The 26,933-nt window shown below is 37.0% G+C and overlaps 1 protein-coding gene across 6 annotated transcripts in view; it reads left to right on the forward strand.

Annotated features, from left to right (window-relative positions):
• The window catches only part of OSBPL8 (oxysterol binding protein like 8), a 207,204-nt gene that overhangs the window by 158,892 nt on the left and 21,379 nt on the right, over window positions 1–26,933 (forward strand). For all 6 annotated transcript variants that reach the window (XM_058568744.1, XM_058568745.1, XM_058568746.1 and 3 more), the window contains 7 exons: window positions 1,687–1,783; window positions 17,421–17,519; window positions 20,157–20,254; window positions 22,008–22,097; window positions 23,385–23,521; window positions 25,112–25,297; window positions 25,638–25,725. In XM_058568744.1, the coding sequence (XP_058424727.1) occupies window positions 1,687–1,783; window positions 17,421–17,519; window positions 20,157–20,254; window positions 22,008–22,097; window positions 23,385–23,521; window positions 25,112–25,297; window positions 25,638–25,725 (795 nt within the window). The remainder of the gene's footprint in view (window positions 1–1,686; window positions 1,784–17,420; window positions 17,520–20,156; window positions 20,255–22,007; window positions 22,098–23,384; window positions 23,522–25,111; window positions 25,298–25,637; window positions 25,726–26,933) is intronic.

The following is a 26,933-nucleotide window of genomic DNA, read 5'->3' on the forward strand; positions in this document are numbered from 1 at the left end:
TCTTTCATGATCCAGGTGACTGCAGCTGCCAGTGATTTCTCCCTTCTCAATCTTCTGTATGATTTTTTGTGATTATCAATTATGACGTTAACACTTATGTTATTTAACTTTTTACTGAATATTTATTTCTAATTGAATTGTTAGCTCCTTGAAGGTATACCCTTCCCATGAGACCTCTCTTTTTGTTGTACACATAGTAGGCAGTCCGACAATATTTCTGAGTTTTATTCTTTCATTAACTTAAACTTATATGCATCTGTGTTCATGATTCTCAGTCTTCCTCCTGGTCCTAAGAAACCTGAGGAATATGACATTCTCTCTCAGTTCCAATGACTCAATTTAATCATTCTCACCTAGAATGTAAGGAGGATGAGATGACAGTGTGTCATTTGAAAAACCTTACTCTTCCCTAGAGATTTTGATATACCTCTCAGATTGAAACCACTCATCTACATTAATTTTTTAAAAATTAATGATAATACCATCTTGCATTTTGGTTCATTATAATTCATCACTAAATTGAGAAGCTTGAGAAGAGTTTCACTGATTTTAGCTTTGTCTCATTTCAGAAAACATAAGGTGTGTGTGTGTGTGTATGTGTGTATATATATATATATATATATAAAATACTAGATTATTTCTTTTTCTTTCTTTCTTTTTTTTTTTTTTTTGTGAGGAAGATCAGCCCTGAGCTAACATCCATGCTAATCCTCCTCTTTTTGCTGAGGAAGACTGGCTCTGAGCTAACATCTATTGCCAATCCTCCTCCTTTTTTTTTTTTTTTTACCCCAAAGCCCCAGCAGATAGTTGTACGTCATAGTTGCACATCCTTCTAGTTGCTGTATGTGGCACGCGGCCTCAGCATGGCCGGACAAGCAGTGCCTCGGTGCACGCCCGGGATCTGAACTCTGGCCACCAGTAGTGGAGCACGCGCACTTAACCGCTAAGCCATGGGGCCGGCCCAAAATACTAGATTATTAACCTAGCATATTTGTCAAAGCTTTTGTTAGTTTCCTATAGCCTATTCAGTAATCTATATGAAGAATAGCCACTGTATTAGTTATCCATTGCTGTATAACAAATTACTGCCAAAACTTAATGGCTTAAAACAATGAGCATATATTATCTCCTACAGTGAGGGTCGGGAATCTGGGAGCTGCTTAGCTGGGTGGGTCAGTCCCAGGGTCTGTCAGGAGGTTGCAGTCAAGATGTCAGCCAGCCTTGCAGTCATCTGGAGGCTCAGCTGGGCTGGAAGACTGCACTTCCAAGCTCATTGCATGGCTTTTGACAGGAGGACTCAGTTCCTTGCCACATGGGCCTCTCCGTAGGGTTGTTCACAACATGGAAGCTGGCTTTTCAGAGCTAATGATCTGAGAGAGAGAGAGAGACACCGAGATGGATGCTGTGTTATAACCTAATTTCAGAAGTGACATACTATCACTTGCACACAAACTAACTTTGGTACAGTGTAAGAGGAGCCCACCTACGGTGTGAATACCAGGAGGTGGGTTTCCTTGGGATACATCTTGGAGGGTGGTTACTGCAATCATCAGTATTTAATTTTACTACTTACCAAACGTTTCTTCTTATTCATTATTAGAGTAAACTTTTAAGACTTCAGTTTTTGATAATAGCACAATAATATGCTTATGTTATTATGTTTTATGTTTTTTCTTTGTTCAACAGGTGTCCCATCATCCACCAATATCTGCCTTTTACGTTAGTAACCGAAAAGATGGCTTTTGCCTTAGTGGTAGTATCCTGGCTAAGTCCAAGTTCTATGGTGAGTTTCCACTTGTCTGAATCTGTACCCTTTCCTGGGAGGTAGTATTTTCTGGTGAGCTTTTATATAGACAATGTCTTGGGCTGTTTTCAGTAAGAAATTTATATGTCATTTTAAGTATCATCTTTATTTGATTAATGGCCTTTCTTTTACAGTGTTTTTCTTTGCCCATTCATAAATAGAGATATGACTCATTTTGTGTAAGTGTATTCATCATGTATGTATAAATTCATCACAGACACTACTTATCAAAAGACAGAGTAATGATTGCCCACTGTAGCTAGCCATTTTGGTGCATAATGCATTTATTTTGCCTTCAGCCCTACTAAGGTTTTTTGTTCCATCTCAAGGTATCTGAGGGGTTGATCTTTCTATTTATTCTTTGAATACAGAGAGAATCCAAGTACAGTTAGAATACTTGGTCCAGGGTCAATCAGTAATGGTATTTAACCTCAGACCAAATAACATACTAATAAAAACTGTTGTAAGTGCAAGGGAAAACAGAGAAATAAAGTTACAGTAGGAAACCTTAATCTAGAAACTATAAAAATTCAAACAAATCATGGCCAAAACTATACACCAGTAGAAAATATATAACTTTAAATGCTTTTTTAAATTAACTTTTAAATGGAGAAAAATCAATAAATTAAATTTCAACTGAAGAATTTTAAACCTGAGAGAAAAAAAATTATGGTAAAACAGGAAAAATAAAATACATCAATAGAAATCCAAGGTCTGGTTTCCTGAGAAAGTGGAAAACCATAGATTGTCTGTGACAGGGAAATCTAACAATAGTTTTTGATCCAGGAACGTGGTGTATGCCTTTATTTTTCTTCAAGATGTTTTTTATTTCCCTTGATGTTTTTGTTTGGGTTTGGTTTTGGTTTTTTGCCTAGTTTTACATTTTACTTGTTTCAGAGAGTGAGTGTTTTCTTCTGAAAGTTACATATGTTTGTGTTATTCCCTCCCCACTGCACCTTCCATCCCTCTATGCCCCTACTCTGACTATAGTGTAAATGGCTTTTATGAGTCTATGTTCTACCCTTGTAGACATTTTTATTGAGTACCAGGTACATAGCTCACTTTCTGGGATTACTTCAGCAGCTGGCCTTTTTTTCTCTGCGTTATAGTGTAGTTTGTGTATATCAGAGCTATTTGTTCCTTTATAATTTGAAAGAATTTACTAAATTCAGGCTTCGTGAGGGCACTTTTTTGATAACGTCCTCATTTCTTTGGTTACTGACTTGCTCAAAAGAAACATCTTGCTAGGTGCGTTTTAATAGTTTACGTTGTTCTAGGAATTAGTTCCTTTTCTCGAGTCTAAATTAAGCTAAATTTAAAGACATCTGGCCAGAGTATATTCCTCACAAGTCGTCTCTTTCTTGACATTTTAATGTAGTTAACTATCAATTTTTCCTTTGATAGTTTTTGCTTTTGATGTTGTGTTAGAAAACCGTTGCTCACTTCAGCTTATATAATAATTCACTTACATGTTCTCATACTTTTATGCTTCCATTGCTATTTAATTTGCCTGGGATTTATTTCTCTGTATATAGTATGTGTGGAATGAAGCAAGATCACAACTTTCTTTTCCCAAAAGCCAACTAATTTTTTCCTAATACTTGGTTTATTTATCACTGGTTTTTAATGCTACTGTTTTCTGTTTCAAGGGCTATCTTTTCTGATCTATTGATCTGTCTTTTCTTGTACCACTATTCTATGCCCTAAGAACCACTTATTTTTAAATGACTGTCTAATATTCTGTAGAGCAGATAAAATATAGGTGCTTAGCCACTTTGCTATGGATTGAATAATCTACTATCATTTGGGAGAACTGCTCCTGTTTTTCAGGTGCCATCTGTGAACTACGAATTTCAGAATCACTTATAGTATTAGTTAAAATTTTGAAATCCTGAACCCCGATCTTGACTTACTAAATCAAAATCACCGGGCTCAAGAATATACATTTTTATAGTCTCCTCGGGAAATTCTGATGTACACTAAAATTTGAAATCGCTTATGATATAATGTTAAGTGAAAAGTGGAGTATAAATAATATATACACTAAGTCAACTCTGCTTTAAAACATGCATACATTCATGTATAGGGAAAAAAGATGCAAGGAATTATGTTCAGATTTTATAATTACCCTGGGTGATGGAATTATGGGTAATTGTTTTTGGATTTTTCAACTTTTCCACAAAGAGCAAGTATTTCCTTTAAAATAAGGGGAAATTCAGTTATTTTAAGATATATTATAGTTATGAATACTGTATAATAAAGGAGAAATGATTTTATGATATACCAGTACACGTATAAAGTTAGATATAAAAGATCTGTGTAGTTGCACTATGTTAAAAATGTATGTGGACAATAATGATTGAATAAGATCCTACTAGACCAGTCCTCCTCCTCTAGACATCTGGCCATAATACCAAAAAACAGCTACCTGAAGACATCGAAGAGAGAGCAGTTGCAGGCAAATTCTTTGGGAAGTGCACACTCTTAAACAGGAATTAAAAAGAATACATCCTTGTTTTCATGGCTTTAAGTCTCAGGTCAGGTGCAGTTAGCAGGTACACTGGTGGAAACATTGCAGTCTTTCTGGCCTGGCGAACTAGATGCTAAATGAAGAGAAAGCCTGGCCACTGGACAGAGAACAGGAATCTCAAAAGGAAAAGAGAGATCCCAGAGAGGGGGATCCCAGATTCTCTCTACCAACTTCTCTGGCTAAATCCAGAACAGGACTGCTGCCCAAAAAACAACGTTTGTCATTCAAGTCCAACCAAATAATTGCCTTAGTGCTAAAACAAAGGAACAGCTCTCATTGGAGAAAAATAATAGAATCCAGAGTCTTCACAACTTAACATTTATAACATCTAGGATAAAGTCCAAAGTTACCTAACTTAAAGACCCAGGAAAATAGACCATATTCTCAAAGGAAAAGAAAATAAACTAAGCCCAATCCCAAGATATAGTGTTGGAAGTAACACACAAGGATTTTTAATTGGCTGTAAGTGCCCTTTAATAAGTAAAAGAAAATGTGGTCACAGTGAATGAAAAAATAGGACAGCTTAGCAGAAAAATAGAAATATATTTTAAAAATCAAATAAAAATTCTAGAACTGAAAACAATATTTGAAATTAAAAATTCATGGAATGAACTTTACAGCAGAATGGAGATGACAGAGGAAAGAGTAAGTAACCTTGTAAATAGATCAATGGAAATGATCCAATGTGGAAAGCACAGAGAAAAATTATTTTAAAAAATGAACAGAGCCTCACATCTGTTATATCACGTGGTCTAACATATGTGTTATTGGACAAGAGAGAGACAATGAAACAGGAAAAAAGTGAGTTGGAAAACTGATGGCTAAAAGTTCTCCAAATTTAATGAAAGGTGTAAATTTCTATATTCAAGATGCTCAAAGAACACAACAAGCAGCATAAATGTTAAGACACTAAGCCGAGACACAACATATTCGAACTGTTGAAAGCCAAAATCAAAGGCAAATCTTGAAAACATCAAGAGAAAAGCCATATAATACATTCAGGAAAACAATGATTCTGCAGTGGCTAACTTCTTATTAGAGTCTATGAAGAAGTCAGGAAAGTGGACCATCTCTGCAGTGTTGAAAGAAAATAACTGTCCACGCAGAATTCTATATCCAGTGAAAATATTCTACAAGAATAAAGACATTTTCAGATACTAAAAGAATTTGTTGCCCGAAGATTCATACTACAAGAAAAGCTAAACAAAGTTTTTCAGGCTGAAGATAAGGGATACCAGATAGAAGCTCAGATCCTTAGAATGGACACAAGATTGTCAGAAATGGTAAATATCAGGTAAATACAGAAGACATTTTTTTCTTGCTTTTTCCTCTCAATTTGTATATAATACATATTACTGTTCAAAACAAAAATTTTTTTTTTTTTTTTTTTATAATTTTATTTATTTTTCCCCCAAAGCCCCAGTAGATAGTTGTATGTCATAGTTGCACATTTTTCTAGCTGCTGTATGTGGGACGCGGCCTCAGCATGGCTGGAGAAGCAGTGCGTCTGTGTGTGCCCGGGATCCGAACCCGGGCCACCTGCATCGGAGCGCACGCACTTAACCACTAAGCCACGGGGCCGGCCCCGAAACAAAAATTTTAACATTGTATTGTGAGTTTTATAGCATATACAGATATAACACATATAACTATAACATAAAGGCTTAGAAGAGAATGGAGCTAGAAGTTGCAAAGTTTCTACATTTTATACAAGTAGAATAATTTGTAGGTGGACTGTGAAATTTTAAAGGTAAATATTTATAATCCCTAAAACCGTGGTCCTCAACTTAGGGGCAGTTTTGCCTCCCAGGAGACTTTGACAATGTTTGAAGACATTGTGGTTTTCACAGTTGGTGTATTTGGTAGGTAGAAGCCAGGGATGCTGCTAAATAGCCTACAGTGCATAGGAGAGCCTGCCACAACAAAGACTTCTCTAGCCCCAAATGTCAGTAGTGCTGCTATTAAGAAACTCTACCCTAGAACACGTGTGGCACGTTTGCACACACACAAAAAATAATGCCAAGAAGTATAGGTAAAAAGCCAATAAGAATATTGAAATTCTAAAAACGAAAATTCAGATTATTTTTAAAAGTAGCAGGAAAGCTTGATCAAGGAATAGAAATCAGAGAGAACAAATAGAAAAACCCACTCATCATAATTACATCAATGGTTTTTTGTTTTTTTTTTTTAATTTTTTGTTTATTGCAGTAACATTGGTTTATAACATTGTATACATTTCAGGTGTACATCATTATACTTCTATTTCTGCATAGATTACATTATGTTCACCACCCAAATACTAATTACAACCCATCACCACACACATGTGCCGAATTATCCCTTTCACCCTCCTCCCTCCCCCCTTCCCCTCTGGTAACCACCAATCCAATCTCTGTCTCTATGTGTTTGTTTATTGTTGTTATTATCTACTACTTAATGAATGAGATCATGTGGTATTTGACCTTCTCCCTCTGACTTATTTCACTTTGCGTAATACCCTCAATGTCCATCCATGTTGTCACAAATGGCTGGATTTCATCGTTTCTTATGGCTGAGTAGTATTCCATTGTGTATATATAGCACATCTTCTTTATCCATTCATCCCTTGATGGGCACTTAGGTTGCTTCCAAGTCTTGGCTATTATGAATAATGCTGCAGTGAACACAGGGATCCATGTATCTTTACGCATTGGTGTTTTCAAGTTCTTTGGATAAATACCCAACAGTGGAATAGCTGGATCATATGGTAGTTCTATCCTTAATTTTTTGAGGAATCTCCATACTGTTTTCCATAGTGGCTGCACCAGTTTGCACTCCCACCAGCAGTGTATGAGAGTTCCCTTCTCTCCACATCCTCTCCAACATATGTTGTTTCCTGTCTTGTTAATTATAGCCATTCTGTCGGGCGTGAGGTGATTTCTCATTGTAGTTTTGATTTGCATTTCCCTGATAGTTAATGATGTTGAACATATTCATGTGCCTGTTGGCCATCTGTATATCTTCTTTGGAGAAATGTCTGTTCAGGTCTTTTGCCCATTTTTGAATTGGGTTGTTAGTTTTTTTGTTGTTGAGATGCCTGAGTTCTTTATATATTTTGGAGATTAAGCCCTTATCAGATGTATGGTTTGCAAATATCTTCTCCCAATTGTTAGGTTGTGTTTTCGTTTTGTTGATGGTTTCCTTTGCTATGCAGAAGCTTTTTAGTTTGATGTAGTCCCATTTGTTTATTTTTTCTATTGTTTCTCTTGGCCGGTCAGACGTGGTGCTTGAAAATATGTTGCTAAGACCGATGTCGAAGAGCATACTGCCTATGTTTTCTTCTAGAAGTTTCATAGTTTCAGGTCTTACATTCAAGTCTTTAATCCATTTTGAGTTAATTTTTGTGTATGGTGTAAGGTAAGGGTCTACTTTCATTTTTTGGCATGTGGCTGTCCAGTTTTCCCAGCACCATGTGTTGAAGAGACTTTCTTTTCTCCATTGTATGTTCTTGGATCCTTTGTCGAAGATTAGCTGTCCATAGATGTGTGGGTTTATTTCTGGGCTTTTGATTCTATTCCATTGCTCTGTGTGTCTGTTTTTGTGCCAGTGCCCTGCTGTTTTGGTTATTATAGCTTTGTAGTATATTTTGAAATCAAAGAGTCTGATACCTCCAGCTTTGTTCTTTTTTCTCAAGATTCTTTTAGCTATTTGGGGTCTTTTGTTGTTGCATATAAATTTTAGGATTCTTTGTTCTATTTCTGTGAAAAATGTTGTTGGAACTTTGACAGGGATTGCATTGAATCTATAGATTGCTTTAGGAAGTATGGACATCTTAACTGTGTTAATTCTTCCAATCCAAGAGCACGGAATATCTTTCCATTTCTTTGTGTCTTCTTCAATTTCTTTCAGCAATGTTTTATATTTTTCAGTGTAGAGATCTTTCACCTCTTTGGTTAAGTTTATTCCTAGCTATATTACTCTTTTTGTTGCAATTATAAGTGGGATTGTAGTCTTAATTTCTCTTTCTGATACTTCATGGTTAGTGTATAGAAATGCAACTGATTTTTGTATGTTGATTTTGTATCCTGCAACTTTACCATATTCGTTTATTACTTGTAAAAGTTTTTTGGTGGATTCTTTAGGGTTTTCTGTATATAAAATAATTTCATCTGCAAATAGTGAGAGTTTCACTTCCTCCTTTCCAATTTGGATCCCTTTTATTTCTTTTTCTTGCCTGATTGCTCTGGCTAGGACTTCCAGTACTATGTTAAATAGGAGTGGTGACAGTGGGCATTCTTGTCTAGTTCCTGTTCTTAGAGGGATAGCTTTCAGTCTTTCACCATTGAGGATGATATTAGCTATGGGTTTGTCATATATGGCCTTTATTATGTTGAGGTACTTTCCTTCTATCCCCATTTTATTCAGAGTTTTTATCATAAATGGATGCTGTATCTTGTCAAATGCTTTCTCTGCATCTATTGAGATGATCATGTAATTTTTATTCTTCATTTTATTAATGTGTATTATGTCGATTGATTTGCGAATGTTGCACCATCCCTGCATACCTGGAATAAATCCCACTTGATCATGGTGTATAATCTTTTTAATGTGTTGTTGTATGCGATTTGCTATTATTTTGTTGAGGATTTTTGCATCGATGTTCATCAGTGATATTGGCCTGTAATTTTCTTTTTTTTGTGTTCTCCTTGTCTTGTTTTGGTATCAGGGTAATGTCGGCTTTGTAGAATGAGTTAGGGAGCTTCCCCTGCTCCTCAACTTTTTGGAAGAGTTCGAGAAGGATAGGTATTAAGTCTTCTTTGAATGTTTGGTAGAATTCACCAGGGAAGCCATCTGGTCCTGGACTGTTATTTTGGGGGAGGTTTTTGATTACTGTTTGGATCTCCTTACTGGTGATTGGTCTATTCAAATTCTCTATTTCTTCTTGATTCAGTTTTGGAAGGTTGTATGATTCTAAGAGTTTATCCATTTCTTCCAGATTGTCGAATTTGTTGGCATGTAGCTTTACATAGTATTCTCTTATAATCTTTTGTATTTTTGAGGTGTCTGTTGTAATTTCTCCTCTTCATTTCTGATTTTACTTATTTGAGCCTTCTCTCTTTTTTTCTTGGTGAGTCTAGCTAAAGGTTTATCAATTTTGTTTATCTTTTCAAAGAACCAGCTCTTGGTTTTATTAATTTTTTCTATTGTTTTCTTAGTCTCTATTTCATTTATTTCTGCTCTGATTTTTATTATTTCCCTTCTTCTACTGATTTTGTTCTTTGTTCTTCTTTTTCCAGTTCCTTTAGGTGCATTGTGAGATTGTTTATTTGAGATTTTTCTTGTTTGTTGAGATAGGCCTGTATTGCAATAAACTTCCCTCTTAGAACCACTTTTGCTGTATCCCATAAATTCTGGCATGTCGTATTTTCATTTTCATTTGTCTACAGGTATTTTTTTATTTCTCCTTTGATTTCTTCGTTGACCCCATCATTGCTCATTAGCATTTTGTTTAATCTCCATGTATTTGTGGCTTTTCTGATTTTCTTCCTATAGTTGATTTCTAGTTTCATACCATTGTGGTCAGAAAAGATGCTTGGTATTATTTCAATCTTCTTAAATTTATGGAGACTTGTTTTGTGGCCTAATATGGGATCAATCCTGGAGAATGTTCCATGTGCATTTGAAAAGAACGTGTATTCTTCGGTTTTTGGATGGAATGCTCTGTATATATCTACTAGGTCCATCTGTTCTAGGGTGTCGTTTAAGGCCAATGTTTCCTTATTGATCTTCTGTTTGGATGATCTATCCGTTGGTGTAAGTGGAGTGTTAAAGTCCCCTACTATTATTGTGTTACTGTCTATTTCTCTTTTTATGTCTGTTAATAATTACTTTATATATTTAGGTGCTCCTACGTTGGGTGCATAGTGTTATATCCTCTTGTTGGATTGTTCCCTTGATCTTTATGTAATGCCCTTTTTTGTCTCTTTTTACAGTTTTTGTTTTAAAGTCTATTTTGTCTGATATGAGTACTGCTACCCCAGCTTTCTTTTCATTGCCATTTGCGTGGAGTATGTTTTTCCATCCCTTCACTTTCAGTTTGTGAGTGTCTTTAGGTCTGAAGTGTGTCTCTTGTATGCAGCTTATATGTGGGTCATGTTTTTTTATCCAGTCAGCCACCCTGTGCCTTTTAATTGGATCATTTAGTCCATTGACGTTTAAAGTAGCTATTGATAAGTATGTACTTACTACTGTTTTTTAACTGTTTTTTTCTCAGTGTTTTAGTAGTCCTTCTCTGTTCCTTTCTTCTATACAGAATTGATGGTCTCTTTAGTTTGACTTCTGTCTGAAAGCTCTACTCTTTAACTCCCCTCCTCCCTCATTTTATATTTTTGATATCATATCTAACCTCTTTTTTCTGCATTTGTATCCATTACCCTCTTATCATGGAAATAGATAATTTTCCCCATTTGTGGGCTTCTCTTTTCCCCTTAAATCAGTCCCTTTAACATTTCTTGTAGTATTGGTTTCTTGGTGACACACTCCTTTAATTTTTGCTTGTCTGGGAAACTTTTTATCTCTTCTTCCATTTTGAATGATAACCTTGTCACGTAGAGTATTCTTGGCTGTAAGTTTTTTCCTTTTAGCACTTTAAATATATCGTACCACTCTCTTCTAGCCTGTAAGGTTTCTGCTGAGAAGTCAGCTGATAGCCTTATGCGGTTTCCTTTGTATGTAACTTGTCTTTCTCGTGCGGCTTTTAGGATTCTCTCTTTATCTTTAATTCTGGACATTTTGATTATGATGTGTCTTGGTGTGAGCCTCTCTGAGTTTATCTTGTTTGATGCTCTCTGTTCTTCCTGTACCTGGATGTCTGTTTCCTTCCTTAGGTTAGGGAAGTTTTCATCTATTATTTCTTCAACTAGATTCTCTGCCCCTTTGTCTCCCTCTTCTCCTTCTGGGACACCTATAACATGGATGTTAGTGTGCTTGATGTTGTCCCAGAGGTCCCTTAGACTGTGCTCACTCTTTTTAATTCTTTTTCTTTTATTTGTTCAGCTTGGGTGATTTCTCCTAGTCTTTCATCCAGCTCGCAGATCCGTTCTCCTGTATCCTCTACTCTGCTTTTGAGTCCCTCTAGTGAGTTTTTCATTTCCAGTATCATATTCTTCATTTCTGTTTGTTTTTTTTTTTATATCTTCCATTTCTTTGTTGACATTCTCACTGAGTTCATCTGCTCTCCTCCCCGGCTCAGTGAGCATCCTTAACATTCTTTGTTTGAACTCTGTGTCTGGTAGATTGCTCATTTCTGTTTCACTTACTTCCTTTTCTGGGGTTTTGTCCTGTTCCCTCACTTGGAATGTATTCCTTTGCCTCATCATTTTGCCTCTGTCCCTGTGCTTGTTTCTACGTATTAGGTAGTTCAGCTAGATCTCCTGCTCTTGGATAGGTGACCTTATATAAGTGATGCCTTAGGAGGCCTGCAGTGTGCTTCCCTCGATTCTCAATGTTCCAGGAGTGACCCCTGTGTGGGCTATGTGTGTCCTTCTGTTGTGGCGTGTTTGCTCTCCCTGTAGGCGCCCAGGGAGGCTGAGTTATGCTCCTGGCCAGCTATTGTAATGCTCAGCTGCTTGTAGTTGTTATGGGCCCTTCAGTCTCTTTATCAGGTGTGGGGACCCCCAGCACATTTGGCTGCAAGTTCTAATACTGCATTTGTGTTGCAGTATTTCTTTTATGTGAGTAGGGCCCCAGCGTGGCAGGTTGTTAGGCTCAGGGGCTTACAATTGCTATAGGCCTCCAGCCTTTAGGTCTCTTGTCAGCTCTCTGAGGATTGCAGCTGGGTGGGGCTGGCCTCTGGCATGGGAGCACCCCATTGTTTGAGGCTTTGTAAGGGGGGGCAAACCCCCTATGTGGGTCTTTGAGAAGTACAAGTCTTCTGCAGCTGACAAGCCCTGCTGCCCACAGGTCCACACACACAGTCAACACAGTCCTGCCCCGTGTGCGCACCCCGACCTCCCGAAGTGGACCCAGTCTCTCCACGGCGGGAGCCCCACACTCTCCACCCGCTCCTTGTGCATGCTCTGCCCCACTGAAATGGGCTCAGTCGCCAGGCTGCAGAGAATGCACTCACCAATCTATGCAGGCCTACAAGTTGCCTGAGGGCTTATTGTTGGGTGGGGCCAGTCTCTAGGGTGGGCTGCCTGCCCTGGCTGAGCTGGATTAAATTGGTCCTCTGGTGGGTGGGGCAGACCCTGGACTAGTAGGCCCCGGGGAGAACTCCAATGGCCTCTGTGTCAGCACACCCACACCAGGCCACAACAATGGCCGCCGCCAATGTCCCAGTCCCTGGAGAGGTCTCAACTCTCACTGTGATGCACTCAGAGCCTGTCAGGTGAGTCTCTTTTCACCAATGCACTGTGTACCTTTCTTTCTGGTGATTTTAGGTTGCTTTCTGAACCGGGTGAGTTTGCGCCTGGGCCCTTTAGGAGCTGGTTTTAATTTCTTTGTGAACCAGCTTTTCTGGGTGTACTCCACAATGTTTTAGTAGCAGGCAAAGTCAGATATTATGCCACTCTTCTTGATTGTGCTGGGTCCACAAAATGCCTACAGCAGGAGCGCTCCCCGGCACGGCCCCGCTCCTCTAGGGCAGGCTGTGTACCTTTGGGCTGCTCCCGGGCGGCCATGAAGCTGGCGGCTTGTTGAGGTGGCGTTTTTCCTCTCCAGAAGGGAGTTTCTGCCTCTTCCACTTCAATTAGGATTGTCGTTTGTTGCAGGAGTTCCTCTTACCCAGTTTTCAGTTCTCTCTCAGGGGTAATTTTTCCACAAGTAGTTGTAAATTGGCTGTGTCTGTGGGAGGAGGTGAGTTCAGAGTCTGCTTCTGCCGCCATCTTGACTTCTCTCTACATCAGTGTTAATGGCCAAAATAATTTAAAGACAGAGTTTGTTAGATTGAATAAGACAGCAAGGACTAACACATTTTAAATGTAAAGACACAAATAGTTTAGTACATTAGGAAAGCATAGTAATTGTAAATGTGTGTATGCCTAATCACAGAACTTGAAAATACATGAAGCAAAAGTAGAATTAAGGAGAGAAATAGGCAGTTCCAAAATCATAGTTACAGATATTCACACTCTCTTGTCAGCAAATGATAAGACAACTAGATGAAATATAAGCAAAGACATATAAGACCTGAAGAAGACTATCAACCACCTTGCCCCAACTGATATTTCTAAAACATTACAGTCAACAATCACAGAATACACATTATTTTCAAGTACATATATGGTGTTTTCACTAGTATAGACCATATGTTTGACCATTAAACAACTCTCCATAAATTTCAAAAGACTTAAATTTTATGTTCTGGAACTTCAATGAAATAGAACTAGGGGGCCGGCCCCCTGGCTTAGTGGTTGAGTGCTCGCACTCCGCTACTGGCGGCCCGGGTTCGGATCCCGGGCGCGCACCGACGCACCGCTTCTCCGGCCATGCTGAGGCCGAGTCCCACATACAGCAACTAGAAGGATGTGCAACTACGACATACAACTATCTACTGGGGCTTTTGGGGGGGAAAAGAAAAAAAAAGGAGGAGGATTGGCAATGGATGTTAGCTCAGAGCCGGTCTTCCTCAGCAAAAAAAGAGGAGGATTAGCACGGATGTTGGCTCAGGGCTGATCTCCCTCGCCAAAAAAAAAAAAAAAAAAAAAAAAAAAGAAATAGAACTAGAAATAGATAATAAGATAAACTCAAGGTAAACTCCAAGTGTTTGGAAATTAAACAGCGTACTTCTAAATAATTAATGGGCTAAAGAAGAAATCACAAGAGAAATTAGAAAATATTTTAAACTAAAAATAATGAAAATATAACATCAAAATTTGTGGGATGCAGCAAAATCGCTGCTTAGAGGCAAATTTATAACTTCAAATTATAAAAGGCGAAAGATCTAAATCAGTCATCTAACTTTTTACCCTATTATAAAAAAAGCTAATTAAATTCAGAGTAAATAGAAGAAAGGAAGTAATGAAGACCTGACATCAGTGTAGAAAGTGGACAGTCAATACAGAAAATCAGAGAATCCAAAAGTTGATTTTAGACTGATCAAGAAAAAAAGAATACAAATTAGAAATAAATAAGTAGAATCATTACTGATCCTCCAGGCACTGAAAGGATGATAAGGAAATATTATGGACAATTTTATGCCAATAAATTTGACAGCTTATATGAAATGGCAAATACCTTGGAAAACACAAATTACCAAAACTGACCTAAGAAGAAACATAAAATTTTAATAGCCTTAAATCAGTGAAAGAAATTGAATTACTAATTTCAAATCTGTCTTCAAAGATATACTCCAGGCCCAGGTGTCTGGATTTCTTCTAAACATTTAAAGAAGAAATAATACCAATTCTATACAACTTCTTACAGAAAACAGAAGAGGAGGAAACACTGCTCAGCTCATTTTATGAGGCCAGCATTACCCTAATCCCGAAACCAACATTACAAGAAAACTACAGATCAATATCTCTCACGAATATACATGCAAAAATCCTTAACAAATTTTAACAAATCAATATATATAAAGGATAATACACACACAAAAGGATATGTAGAAAGGATATATATCATAATCAAGTGGGGTTTATTTCAGGAATACAAGGTTGATATATGATCTGAAAATCAACCAGTGTAATTCATATTAGTAGAATAAAGGAAAACTGTATCTTTTTTTTTTTTTTGTGAGGAAGACCAGCCCTGAGCTAACATCCCATGCCAATCCTCCTCTTTTTGCTGAGGAAGATTGGCCCTGGGCTAACATCTGTGCCCATCTTCCTCTACTGTATATGGGATGCTGCCACAGCATGGCTTGAGAAGCAGTGCATCGGTGTGTGCCTGGGCTGCCGAAGCAGAGCCCGCGCACTTAACAGCTGCACCACCTGGCCGGCCCCGAAAGCCCTATCATTTTAATAGATGCAGAAAAAGCATTTGACACAATTCACCACCCATTCACAATAAAAGCTCTCAACAAACTAGGACTAGATTAAAGGCATCTATGAAAATATATAGCCAACTTCATACTCTTAAAGTGAAAATTGAATAATTTTTACTTAAGGTCAGGAATAAGGCAAGGATATTCACTCTCACTACTTCTGAATGAAATGGTATTAGAGGTCCTAGCTAATGCAGTAGGCAAGTTAAAGAAAAAGCATGCGTATTAGAAAGGAAGACGTTAAACCATATACATACCTGATCTTTATAGAAAATCCTCAAGAATATACAAAAAAATTACTAGAACTACTAGAATAAGTGAAGTTAGTAAGGTTGCAGGATACAAGGTCAAAGTACCAAAATCAGTTGTATTTGTTTTCTTTTTTTCCTTTTTTTTTTTTTGTGAGGAAGACCAGCCCTGAGCTAACATCTGATGCCAATCCTCCTCTTTCATTGTGCTGAGGAAGACTGGCCCTGGGCTAACATCCATGCCCATCTTCCTCTACTTTATATGGGACACCACCACAGCATGGCTTAACAAGCAGTGTGTCGGTGCGCGTGGATCCAAACCGGCGAACCCCGGGTCGCTGCAGCGGAGCGCGTGCACTTAACCGCTTACGCCACCGGGCCGGCCTCACAAAAATCAGTTGTATTTCTATATAGTAGAAATGAACCCTTGCAGAATGAAGTTTAAAAAAAAAAATAGTATCTGAAATATAAAATACTTAGGAATAAATTTAATGAAAGATATGTAAGACCTGTACACTGAAAACTACAAAACATTGCTGGGGAAAATTAAAGAAGATTTAAGTAAATGGAGATACATTATTTCATATATTAGATTTTTTAATATTGTTAAAATGGCGTGAAATGTTGATACAGCAGCATGGATGAATCTGAAGAACATTTTGCTAAAGGAAAGAAGTTAAATACAAACTACATGTTCTATGATGTCATGTATACAAAAATTTTAGAATAGGTAAAACTCAGTGATAGAGACCAGAGCAGTGGTTTCCTGGGCCTGGAGGAAACGATTGACTGCCAAAGAGCAAGGGAGAACTTTTTAGGGTGATGGAAAGTTCTGTATCTTCATTGTGGTGGTGGTGGTTACATGACTGTATACAATTGCCAAGACTATCAAGTGCACACTTAAAATGGGTCACATATTGTACGTAAAGTATACTGCAATAAAACTAGGGGGAAAGAAAAATACATATGGGAGAAAAGCTAGAAGAAAATACCATGAAATTTTATCATCAATTACATTTTGGTGGGTTATGCATATTTTTAATTTTTCTAAATTATCTATAGTATTATTATGTCAATTATAAGTACTTAAAACTGGGGACTTAACTAAATAATGAGACTTTGTTGTTGTTAGTGCTGTCAAGTAGATTCTGACTCCTAGCTACCCTGTGTACAGCAGAATGGAACCCTGCCAGGTCTTTTTGGCCATCCTCTCACCCTCCGGCTCTGTATCAAACAATGCTCCGCTGCTATTCATACGGTTTTCTTGGCCAGTTTTTTTTGGAAGTGGGTGGCCAGGTCCTTCTTCCTAGTCTGTCTTAGTCTAGAGGCTCTGCTGAAATCTGTCCACCATGGGTGACCCTGCTGGTATTTGAAATACTGGTGGCATACCTTTCAGCATCACAGCAACACACAGCCACCATAGTATGATGATCGACAGATGGGGGGGTGTGGTTCCCTGATAGGGAAACGAACCTGGGTGGTGGCAGTAAGAGCGCCGGATCTTAACTGCTAGGCCACTAGGGCTGGCTAATGTGACACAGATAAAAAAATATTTTTATTAAAAAATGGACAAATTAAGCTATACAGTGATTTTATTGTGTGTTCTGCATGTTTAAGATTTTTCTTAAGAGCCTCATATAAAATAACAAGCACATAACTTTACCTTTTAAAAGTACTCATTTTGTAAGAATAGGAATATGGATCAAATATGTTTGGGATATAAGATAACAAATATATGTTTGGGCATGTTGAAATTGAAACATTTTTAAGACATTCCACTGTAGATGTCTGGTCGGTGTCCTAAATATGTTTTGTTTGTTTTGAATTGGTTGAATTAGTTTTGTGAAATTTAATAAACAATATTTATTTCAGGAAACTCATTATCTGCAATATTAGAAGGAGAAGCACGTTTAACTTTCTTGAATAGAGGTGAAGATTATGTAATGACAATGCCATATGCTCATTGTAAAGGTAAATATTTTCCATAATTGAGTTAAATATTCCTTAAACCTTCTTTTTAAGTAAATATATGTGGCTATAATTTGTTACATTTCGAGATTAATGGAGTCAGCTTTTCGTTTGAAAGTGTCTCTGGTTTACAGATGCTTAAGATTATTGCTATCATCTACTGAATATTTCTGTGGTGAATTAATTCACCCACAGTGGACTTTTTGTGACACACAGTCTGGTTGGAAGAGGCTGATTTATAATAATGGAATTTCATTTGCCTTATGTTCAGGTTTTAAAATTTGATGAAATTGCCTATTATTTCAGAATTTGTAAAAGTGATTTTCATTTTCTTACACTACCACTCCTTTTTTTTAAATTTCTTTTTTTTTTTTTGTGAGGAGGACCAGCCCTGAGCTAACATCCAATGCCAATCCTCCCCCTTTTTTTTTTTTTTTTGCTGAGGAAGACTGGCCCTGGGCTAACATCCATGCCCATCTTCCTCTACTTTATATGGGACGCCGCCACAGCATGGCTTAACAAGCGGTGCGTCAGTGCGCACCCGGGATCCGAACCGGCGAACCCCGGGCCGCCGCAGCGGAACGTGCGCACTTAACTGCTTGCGCCACCGGGCTGGCCCCCCTTTTTTTTTAAATTTTAATTTACCGCTTTTCATTGTACTTAGGCCTTTAAAAAATTTTCTCATCCTCATTTGGCAATTTTAAAAAAATTAATGTATTATACTTTTTTCCCATTATTTAGTGGGAGATAAAGATATTAAATAATAACTATCATTTATGACAGGCCCAACTCCCAACTATTCTGTGCACTTTACATTTATAAACTCATCTAGTCACTCCAGCAGCCCTGTAAAGTAGGTGTTTTGTGGATGAGGAAAACAAGGCACAAAGAGGTTAATTTGCCTGAGCTCACACTGCTAGGATGTGGCAGGATAAAGATCTCTGCAGTCAGCACTCTTGTGCTATAGAGGGCATCAGCTTAAACACTCAGCTTGGTCATTATCTATACCCTCCCTTCCAACTGATTTCTTAAAAGTAATTTTTTGGGGTAATTATCCTCTATTTTAGGAACTGATTCGTGAAAACATTGAAATTATTTCATATGGCCCCATTTCATAGATGAGAAAACTGGGAGAGTAAGAATCTTATCCAAGGCCAAACTAGCTAGTTAGTAAGAATACTGAGACTAAACTCGAAGCTTGTTGACTCCCATCCACTGTAGCATCAACCTGCCTCGTACTAAGGCCAACTTGTGGCCTCAGGCTAGGTAATTCTCAGAGGTTTATGAATGGTTCTTGAAATAGGCATGAAGTGAAATATCTGAAATTATTAATTGAATTGATAAGAAATATATTTTTAATTTTTATATCATTTGGAAGAAATAAAATGATATTTCATGTAGAGACTCAATGACATCCACAACCAAGTAGCAATAGGGAAAAAAATTTTTATAGCAATGTTTTTATTGCACGGAGAAGAACAAATTATAACCCCTTGTGAATGAGCATAGGAAATAATGATTTTTTTTTACCCTTGTGTATTTTCTAAGATGTGTTCCCCAAATCACTACCCTCACAAATTGTTTTACAAAATAAGAGTTTCATAGCCAAATAAGTATGAGAAACATTGCATAGTGTTCCCCTCTTAGAAATTAACATTCTGCATTTGCCTATTAAGGCTGCCTTAACAGTTTAGTCCAAGAAAAGATACACACACACACACACACACACAATCTGTTTAACTTTCTTAAACTCCAAATTTCCCCAACTTTTTAGCCACAGAAACTATTTTGGGGGATTTTCAAAATTTGTCTTACTTGTACAGTTGATTCTTGTTATTTGCAGTAGTTATGTTCTATGAAGTCACCACAAACACTGAATTAAGGAATACTGAACCCTTCCTTGCTCCTTGGGGAAGTATAAGGTTAGGTTCCTGTGAGCCTCTGGTCACATTTTCATCAACCAACCAATACGTAACCTTGTTTCTATTTAAAGACACCTTATTTAATATATATTGTTGATTCACTAACATTGAACTAATAGCCAACAGCACTATAATTCATACCTGAATCAAGTTTTAACAATCATATTTTCTCCACAAGGTACATCACAGCCTTCTCTGCTTAGGAACACTAGACAGCACTTTAGCACTACATTTGGGGGCCATTTTAAACAGTAAAATCACCAACAAAAAGCACAAAAATGCAAAAAAATGTGGCAATAGATATACTGCACAAAAGACACTTGTTTACCACACGAGAGATGAAACCCGAAGGCAGAGTGTCACTTTGTTCGACCTCAGCTGGCAGTGTGCACATTGGGCAACTCAAAATTTTTGCTGTTTTGCGCATGTCCACGAATGACTGCAGGAGTGCTGTGGGTGTTGATTTTGGGATTACTAATATGTTTTAGTGAGAATGTGAGTTGGTAAATATGGAATCTGCAAATAATGTGAATCAACTGCTATCTATATAAATCCCACAGAGCCAGCTTTCTATGTATATTATAGATTGTTTTTGGGTAGCACAGAATACCCTTGAATTATTAGTTTTTTCTAGAAGGAGATTAGATTTTAAAGCTCTGCTTGTTATTAGCCAGTGTCTGTTGCTTCAACCTTTTGTCAAAATTGTTTTTTTCTTTAGGAATTCTTTATGGCACAATGACACTGGAACTTGGTGGAACAGTCAACATTACATGTCAGAAAACTGGATACAGTGCAGTACTTGAATTCAAACTAAAGGTTAGTAGAGAATGATGGGAGGTATCACCTATTAAAGAGGAGTTGTGCTGTAAATATTGAACAAAGAGCACAGTTTAGTTCCTAATTGAAGCCTAAATATAAGAACATAGAATTCATGAAAGGGCAGCCTTGGAAGATACAAATCAACACAAAGCCATCATTTTTTGTTTTTAATTTTAATTAATAAAACTGTTTGTATTATATAGGAGATGAGATTTAAGAAGTGAATGGATAGAAATTTTTCAGTAAATTAAAGCTTTGCTTTACAAAGTACCAAAAAGTATGTATCAGCTTGAGCTATAGCTGTGTACCCTAAGAAAGTGTTGTAGTAGTTGCTATTTCTGCCTAACAAATTACTCTAAAACTCATAAGCTTAAAAACAACCATGTTCTGATCCTTCAATGTTCTATAGATTGGGAATTTGGACGGGGCATGTTGGGGATGGCTTGTCTCTGCTACATAATGTCTGGGGCCTCAGTTAGGAAAATTTGCAGGCTACTAGTGACTCGACAGTTGGGGCCTGGAATCATCTGAAGGCTCATCACTCATGTATCTGATACCTGGGTTGAGACTGAAAGACTAGAACTGCTGAGCTGAGCACCTGTATATGTGGCCTTTCCATGTGGCTTGGCTTCCTCACAGCATGGCGGCTTCAAGGTAGTCAGACTTCTTACCTGGCAGCTCAGGGTTCCAAGTGCAAGTGTCCTTGTGAACAAGGCGGCAGCTGCACTGCCATCCATGACCTAGCCGCAAAAGTCAAATTACATCACTTCCACCATCCTTGATTAGTTGAAGAGTTATAACCCCACCCAAATTCAAGAGGAAGGGATGTAGACCCCACTTCTCAATGGGTTTCTTTGAGGAAGAGCATGTGGGCTGGAGGGGGAAGGGTAGATATGATTGAGGGCATCTTTGGAAAATCCTGTCTGCCTCAGAGTGGAAGGGAAATTTAAGGCCTTTTCACAGTGTCATTTGTTGGTGTAAGACAGTACATTATGTTCAGATAAAAATATTTCTATGAATTATTTAATATTTATTACTAAAAATTGCTCCTATTTTGATATCCAGCTGATCAGCAACTTTGTTGCAATAAAAAAGATCTCTCTTAAGTATTATTTGATGCAATGCTCTTTGATTTTTTTTTTATCTTAGCAAATTTTTTGCTTGTATGGCAATAATGATTTTTGAAAATCATGACTAAAGAGGTCTTAAGTAATTTATGACACTTTTAAGGATTAGATTGGAGCATCAAAATTTTGTCCCTGAGGAGAGACATCAGTAAGGCACTATAGTAACTCAAAGTATATTCCTTCTAATTTTATTTTTTGGAGGGTTTTTTGGTTGGGTATTGTTTTACTGTTTTGTTTTGAAAGAGGAGGTGTTATTTCTTTCAACAGATGAGGTAAGTCCGTTAGGTGTACTGAGTTGTTACTGCTTAATGTATTGTAGCATTGACAGAGTGCAGTCTTGAGTCAGAAGACCTCAGGACCTGAGTCAGTTACATCAGTGTGATCTTTTTTAATATGTTTATTTGGATCTCACGTTGTCTGTTTTTACCTATTTTTTCCACAGCAACAAATTCGAATTTCTTTTTATTGAACATTTCTGATTAAAATTTGAGTCAGTATTTCACCATTTGTGCCTTCAACAGCACTGTAACTAAACAATTACATTTTCCGTTGTTTTTTGTCTATATTATATATAAATATGAGTTAAAAGTAAAATGTTTCTTTAACATTTTCTCTTTTAAAAGCCATTTCTAGGTAGTAGTGACTGTGTTAATCAAATATCAGGGAAACTTAAATTGGGAAAAGAAGTCCTAGCTACTTTGGAAGGCCATTGGGTGAGTACTTTTATATTTTAGTTTTACAAAAGAATTTTGTTCTGTGGAAAAATATTACTAATTTTATAAGCTCACTTGTTTTATTGCTTTAAAAGCATCACTATTCAGCATAAGCTTCAGCTTAACAAATATTTTGGTGTTGATTTGTCAACATTATTTAGTTTTATATAATATTTTATCTTTTCAAAACTTGAAATCAATAAAAATAACACATCTATCACCTACTGTATACTGCATTGTTTAAAAATGTTCCTCATATTAAAACTCATTTAATATTTAATATAATAATCCTGTGAGGTGGGTACTATTGTTATTCCCATTTTATAGAGGAGGACACTGAGGGACAAAGAGTTTAAATAATTTGCTCAAAGTAAGTGGCAGAGCAAGAATCCCAGCCAGGCACTCTGGCTCCAGGGCTGTGCTTTTATGCACAGCAGTATACTGCCTCTCACCTAGAGGGAAGAGGGGCATTTCCAATTAGAGTCATATTTCCTTCTGAGGAACATGGAACGGATAATAGTGGTATATGAGAGCAATGGCTTTTATTTACTTCTCTGCTGACCTAAATTCACATGTATGTAATTTTGTTAAGAGGAGCTTCAATGAATAAAAAGGATCATATCATGCTACTGCCTAGATGCAGTCTCACTGTGAGCACTGAGTATATGCTGTTTTCTGCCTTACAATAAGCAGAAAATGATGAGAAATATGATAAAATGAAACTTGATCTAGAAATTCAAGAGGCCACATATGCTCTGTAATTTTTAGAATTTACTTCTATCTGAATATCATTTGGAAAAAATATAAAAACAGTCTTTATTAAAAAATGAAATTTCTAAGATCATGCTCAAATTTTTAATGCCTAGAAAGGCTTTTTCAGGTTTTTCTACATATACTGAGTGTGTAGATCGTCCCCATCATCTCACTGTAGCTGCTGCAAACACTGTGCTCTGCTTTGACAATTTGGAGATGGTTGTTGAGGCTCTGCATGGAATTGTCTGAAATATCTTTGTTAAGTAAAACTTGTGAAATCTCACGAACTTCCTGTGTATTCAATCAAATTTTAAAATGACTAGTATTACATATTTAATGTTAATGTTTTTATAAAAATGACAAGAGATTTGGGGCTTTTAGATGAGTGCTAGTTATATTTGTTTTAAAAATGTGTTTAACTGTGAGATTAAGTATCAGGAAGAAAGTATTACTTATTATTATATTACTATACTATGTACCCTCTTTTAAATAAAGGTAATTCTCTACATTAACTTTTAATTTCTTTAAATATAGGATAGTGAAGTTTTTATTAATGAAAAAAAGACTGATAATTCAGAAGTTTTCTGGAATCCAACACCAGACATTAAGCAATGGAGATTAATAAGGCACACTGTAAAATTTGAAGAGCAGGAAGATTTTGAATCAGAGAAGTAAGTGTACCATTTTTCAGCTAACTTCATGATGATCAAAGAGTACTTTTTCAGTTCCTCAGTAGTGTGGTCACTTTTGTCTGTCTTCAGTCATATTTGAATTCAGCAGAATAGTTTTAACATTTGTGGGATGTGTCAGGATTCTGTTTTGTATATGTGAATGTCAAATAAATATAATACAAATCATGCTAGTTTTCTGCAGCTCAGAACTAAAACTTCCCATTTTTTTCTTTCTCTTGTTACCTGCTCCAGGGCCTATTAAAAAAAAAGAACTTGTTTGCATGAAATTGTGGGACTAATTAGTGATTCTTGGTTTTTCTGGCAGCTATTTTCTAACCTGGATTAGGCATGTAGGACTCTAGATGAAGGGAGCGGTACAAAATCTACTTTTGTTTCATTTTCTATAATTAAGAATGGTGCTAGATGCGCAAGCTTCTTTAGAACTTACATTAGTTGAGTAATAATTAAGGCCACAGTTTCTGTTCTTAAGTCATGAACTTCTTGCTGTATCTCTAATACTTTTGAACCAAAAATATTATATACACATGGCCCAATTTTATTCTTCTTATATTTCTCTGTGTTAGGTTAAGGAAGCTTCTGTGTAAGAGACACTGTGCTAGGTACTTTATACACATTATGTAGTTTAGTCCTCATTACATGTTCCCACATGCATTATCATTCTCTCTGGCGGGGATTCAAGTCTATGTGTGCTTTCCTTCTACACTCAAAATTGAGATTGTCAAAGATTGAGGAATATGTTTCAGCTGTAACAACATGATGCTCTCCATCCAGAGCAAATCTTCGCCAAGTTATACAACAATTTTTGAGGTGTGGATATAAGTTAACATATTTTAAAAGATGAAGAAAACAAGTCTTAGGATAAGTAACTTTAAGTTCACCAGCCAAAGAGTGGCAGATCTAGGATTCAACCCAAGCCAACGTGATTCCAAAGTCTTTGTTCCTTCAGTACCCATGTGCTGTCTTCCCAGATGGGTGGAATATAGATGTTATAATTTTATTTATCTGGTAAGAAACTAAACTTTAGTAGTGAAAAGATTTTACCTCAGTCTTCTTTTCTTGTTAAATCAGTGGTTCTCAACACTGGCTGCATAATGTCTGGGAAACATTAAAAAAAAAAAATACTTGGGCCTATCCCCAGAGAGTCTGATTTTAAAAGTTCCCTGATAATTCCTGCATCCAAGGTTGGGAAGCATGGCATTACACTATTGGATCTTTGAGTCCAGTGGATCTTAAACAGTATGTATAAGAATCATCTGGGGAGCTTGTTAAAAATGTAGAGTCTTGAGCCTTCATTACAGTCCTATCATCTTAGTCAGTACCATTCATTGCCATATGTTTAAGAACCAATGTAATAAATTTCTCTTGCTAAGAAAAAAAATTAGTCTCCACTGTGTCTCTCTACTCACAGCACCACTTTTTATATCTGGACTCATTTTTAAGCACTGAGCATGAACTTGGTCAAAGCCAGAAACCCACATGGGCATCATTTTCTCTCAAGGGGATTCAAGCCTATTCTGTGTAGAGTTGATTTTCTGTTGCTTTTTCAATGCTGTTTTGCACACGTATTAGACTCTGGCAGCGGGTAACTCGAGCAATAAATACCAAAGACCAAACAGAAGCTACTCAAGAGAAGTACGTCTTAGAAGAAGCTCAAAGACAAGCTGCCAGAGATCGGAAAACAAAAAATGAAGAGTGGACTTGCAAGTTATTTGAACTGGATTCACTCACAGGAGAATGGCATTACAAGTTTGCAGAGTAAGTAATTAAAGTGTATATTACAAACAATATATCAGCATAGTGTGTTGCCTTCATTTCTAGAATTTTTATTGTTGATAATTTTTTTATTAAGCCGTATATATAAGCTAGTGTGAGATTTTAATTCTGATGTTTCATTTATGATAAATTTGACTCCCATGATAGTAGTTAGTCTTAAAATAAGCTGAGGCTCAGAAGATTAGGTATGACAAATCTAAGTCTTAAGTTTATAATTACTAACAAAATCTAATCAAATAGAAAGTTTTTGAAAAAGTTTTTGAAAAATTTTTGAGTTTTTTGGTTAGTCATTAAACAAGTGGTATTTTTTTCTTTTTTGTAGTACTCGACCGTGGGACCCCCTCAATGATATGATACAGTTCGAAAAAGATGGTGTTATCCAGACCAAAGTGAAGCATCGCACTCCAATGGTATGTAATAAAAAAGTAACTAGATCTGCTAGGCATATAAATGTTTTAAATCCTTAGTATCTTTGGCTGCCAACATTTAAAATTTGGTTTCAAAATTTAAAATTTTGGGTAAGCAAAATGGCAGAGTAAGCAGCTCCAAGCTCTTGTCCCCCCAAAGAAACATCAAAAAGCAAGCATAATCTGTCAGAAACAAATTGACCAGTACTCTGGAAAACAGTAAGAGGTTTGCAGCAACTAAGTGAACACTGAATCAAGAAAGAGGTGACTTCAAAGCAGTAGGAAAGCTTTATGGCATTTTTACTTGCCCTTGCCCCAACCCCTCCCTGGTGCAATGGCAGTCTTGAAGGGTCTCCACATTCCCAGTGTGAGCCCTGATTCCAGAGGGAGCAGAGCAGACCTTATTCACAAATTGTTGTGTATGTCTATTGTAACCTATCTGGGGGCTACCTGAAGGATTCGTGCAGGGCACACATCTCTGTTTTGTCTGACTCAGAGCTCAGCCAGAGGGCTACAGGCACTGCTTGGAAGTACTACAAGCCAAACTAACAACCTGTAGACGCTTGGGGCAAGAGATTACCATTGAATCATATGATAGACGATGTAAGGCCCAAGAACAAAAGCTGAAGAGAGATTCTTTGGGAAACTAGGGCATTGAAAAGCCCCATGTATACATGGGAATTTAGGAAGCCATGCAGATGCCCAAGGCAAGATGCTTGTGCTCAAAAAAGACCTGAGAAATCCAATCCCTAAGCTTTCACCTCAGGCTAATATATAGGGATGGTTCAAGCCTGGCTAAGTGTTAAGGGAGTGGTTCTGCACGGAGCCAGTCTGCTAAGACTGGAAGAGTATTATTTTTGTTTTTATTTGTTTAGCTACTAGTGTTCAAGGAAATTTCTGTCAAAATACTAGCAGAACACAAACTAAGGAACAGAGACTTCAGTGACCATGCACAACAAGGAATACAGTTTTTTGCAAAAATAGTTTGGGAAATTCACTGAACAAATGGAGTACAGGCATACCTCGTTCTATTGTGCTTTGCTTTATTGTGCTTTGCAGATATTGCATTTTTTTACAAATTGAAGGTTTGTGGCAACCCTGCATTGAGCAAGTCTATCAGCATGATTTTTACAATAGCATTTGCTCACTTCATGTCTCTGTGTCACATTTTGGTAATTCTAGCAATATTTCAAACTTTTTGATTGTTATTA

This window comes from Diceros bicornis, chromosome 25 (genome assembly GCF_020826845.1).
Source record: "Diceros bicornis minor isolate mBicDic1 chromosome 25, mDicBic1.mat.cur, whole genome shotgun sequence".
Lineage (NCBI taxonomy): Eukaryota > Metazoa > Chordata > Mammalia > Perissodactyla > Rhinocerotidae > Diceros > Diceros bicornis.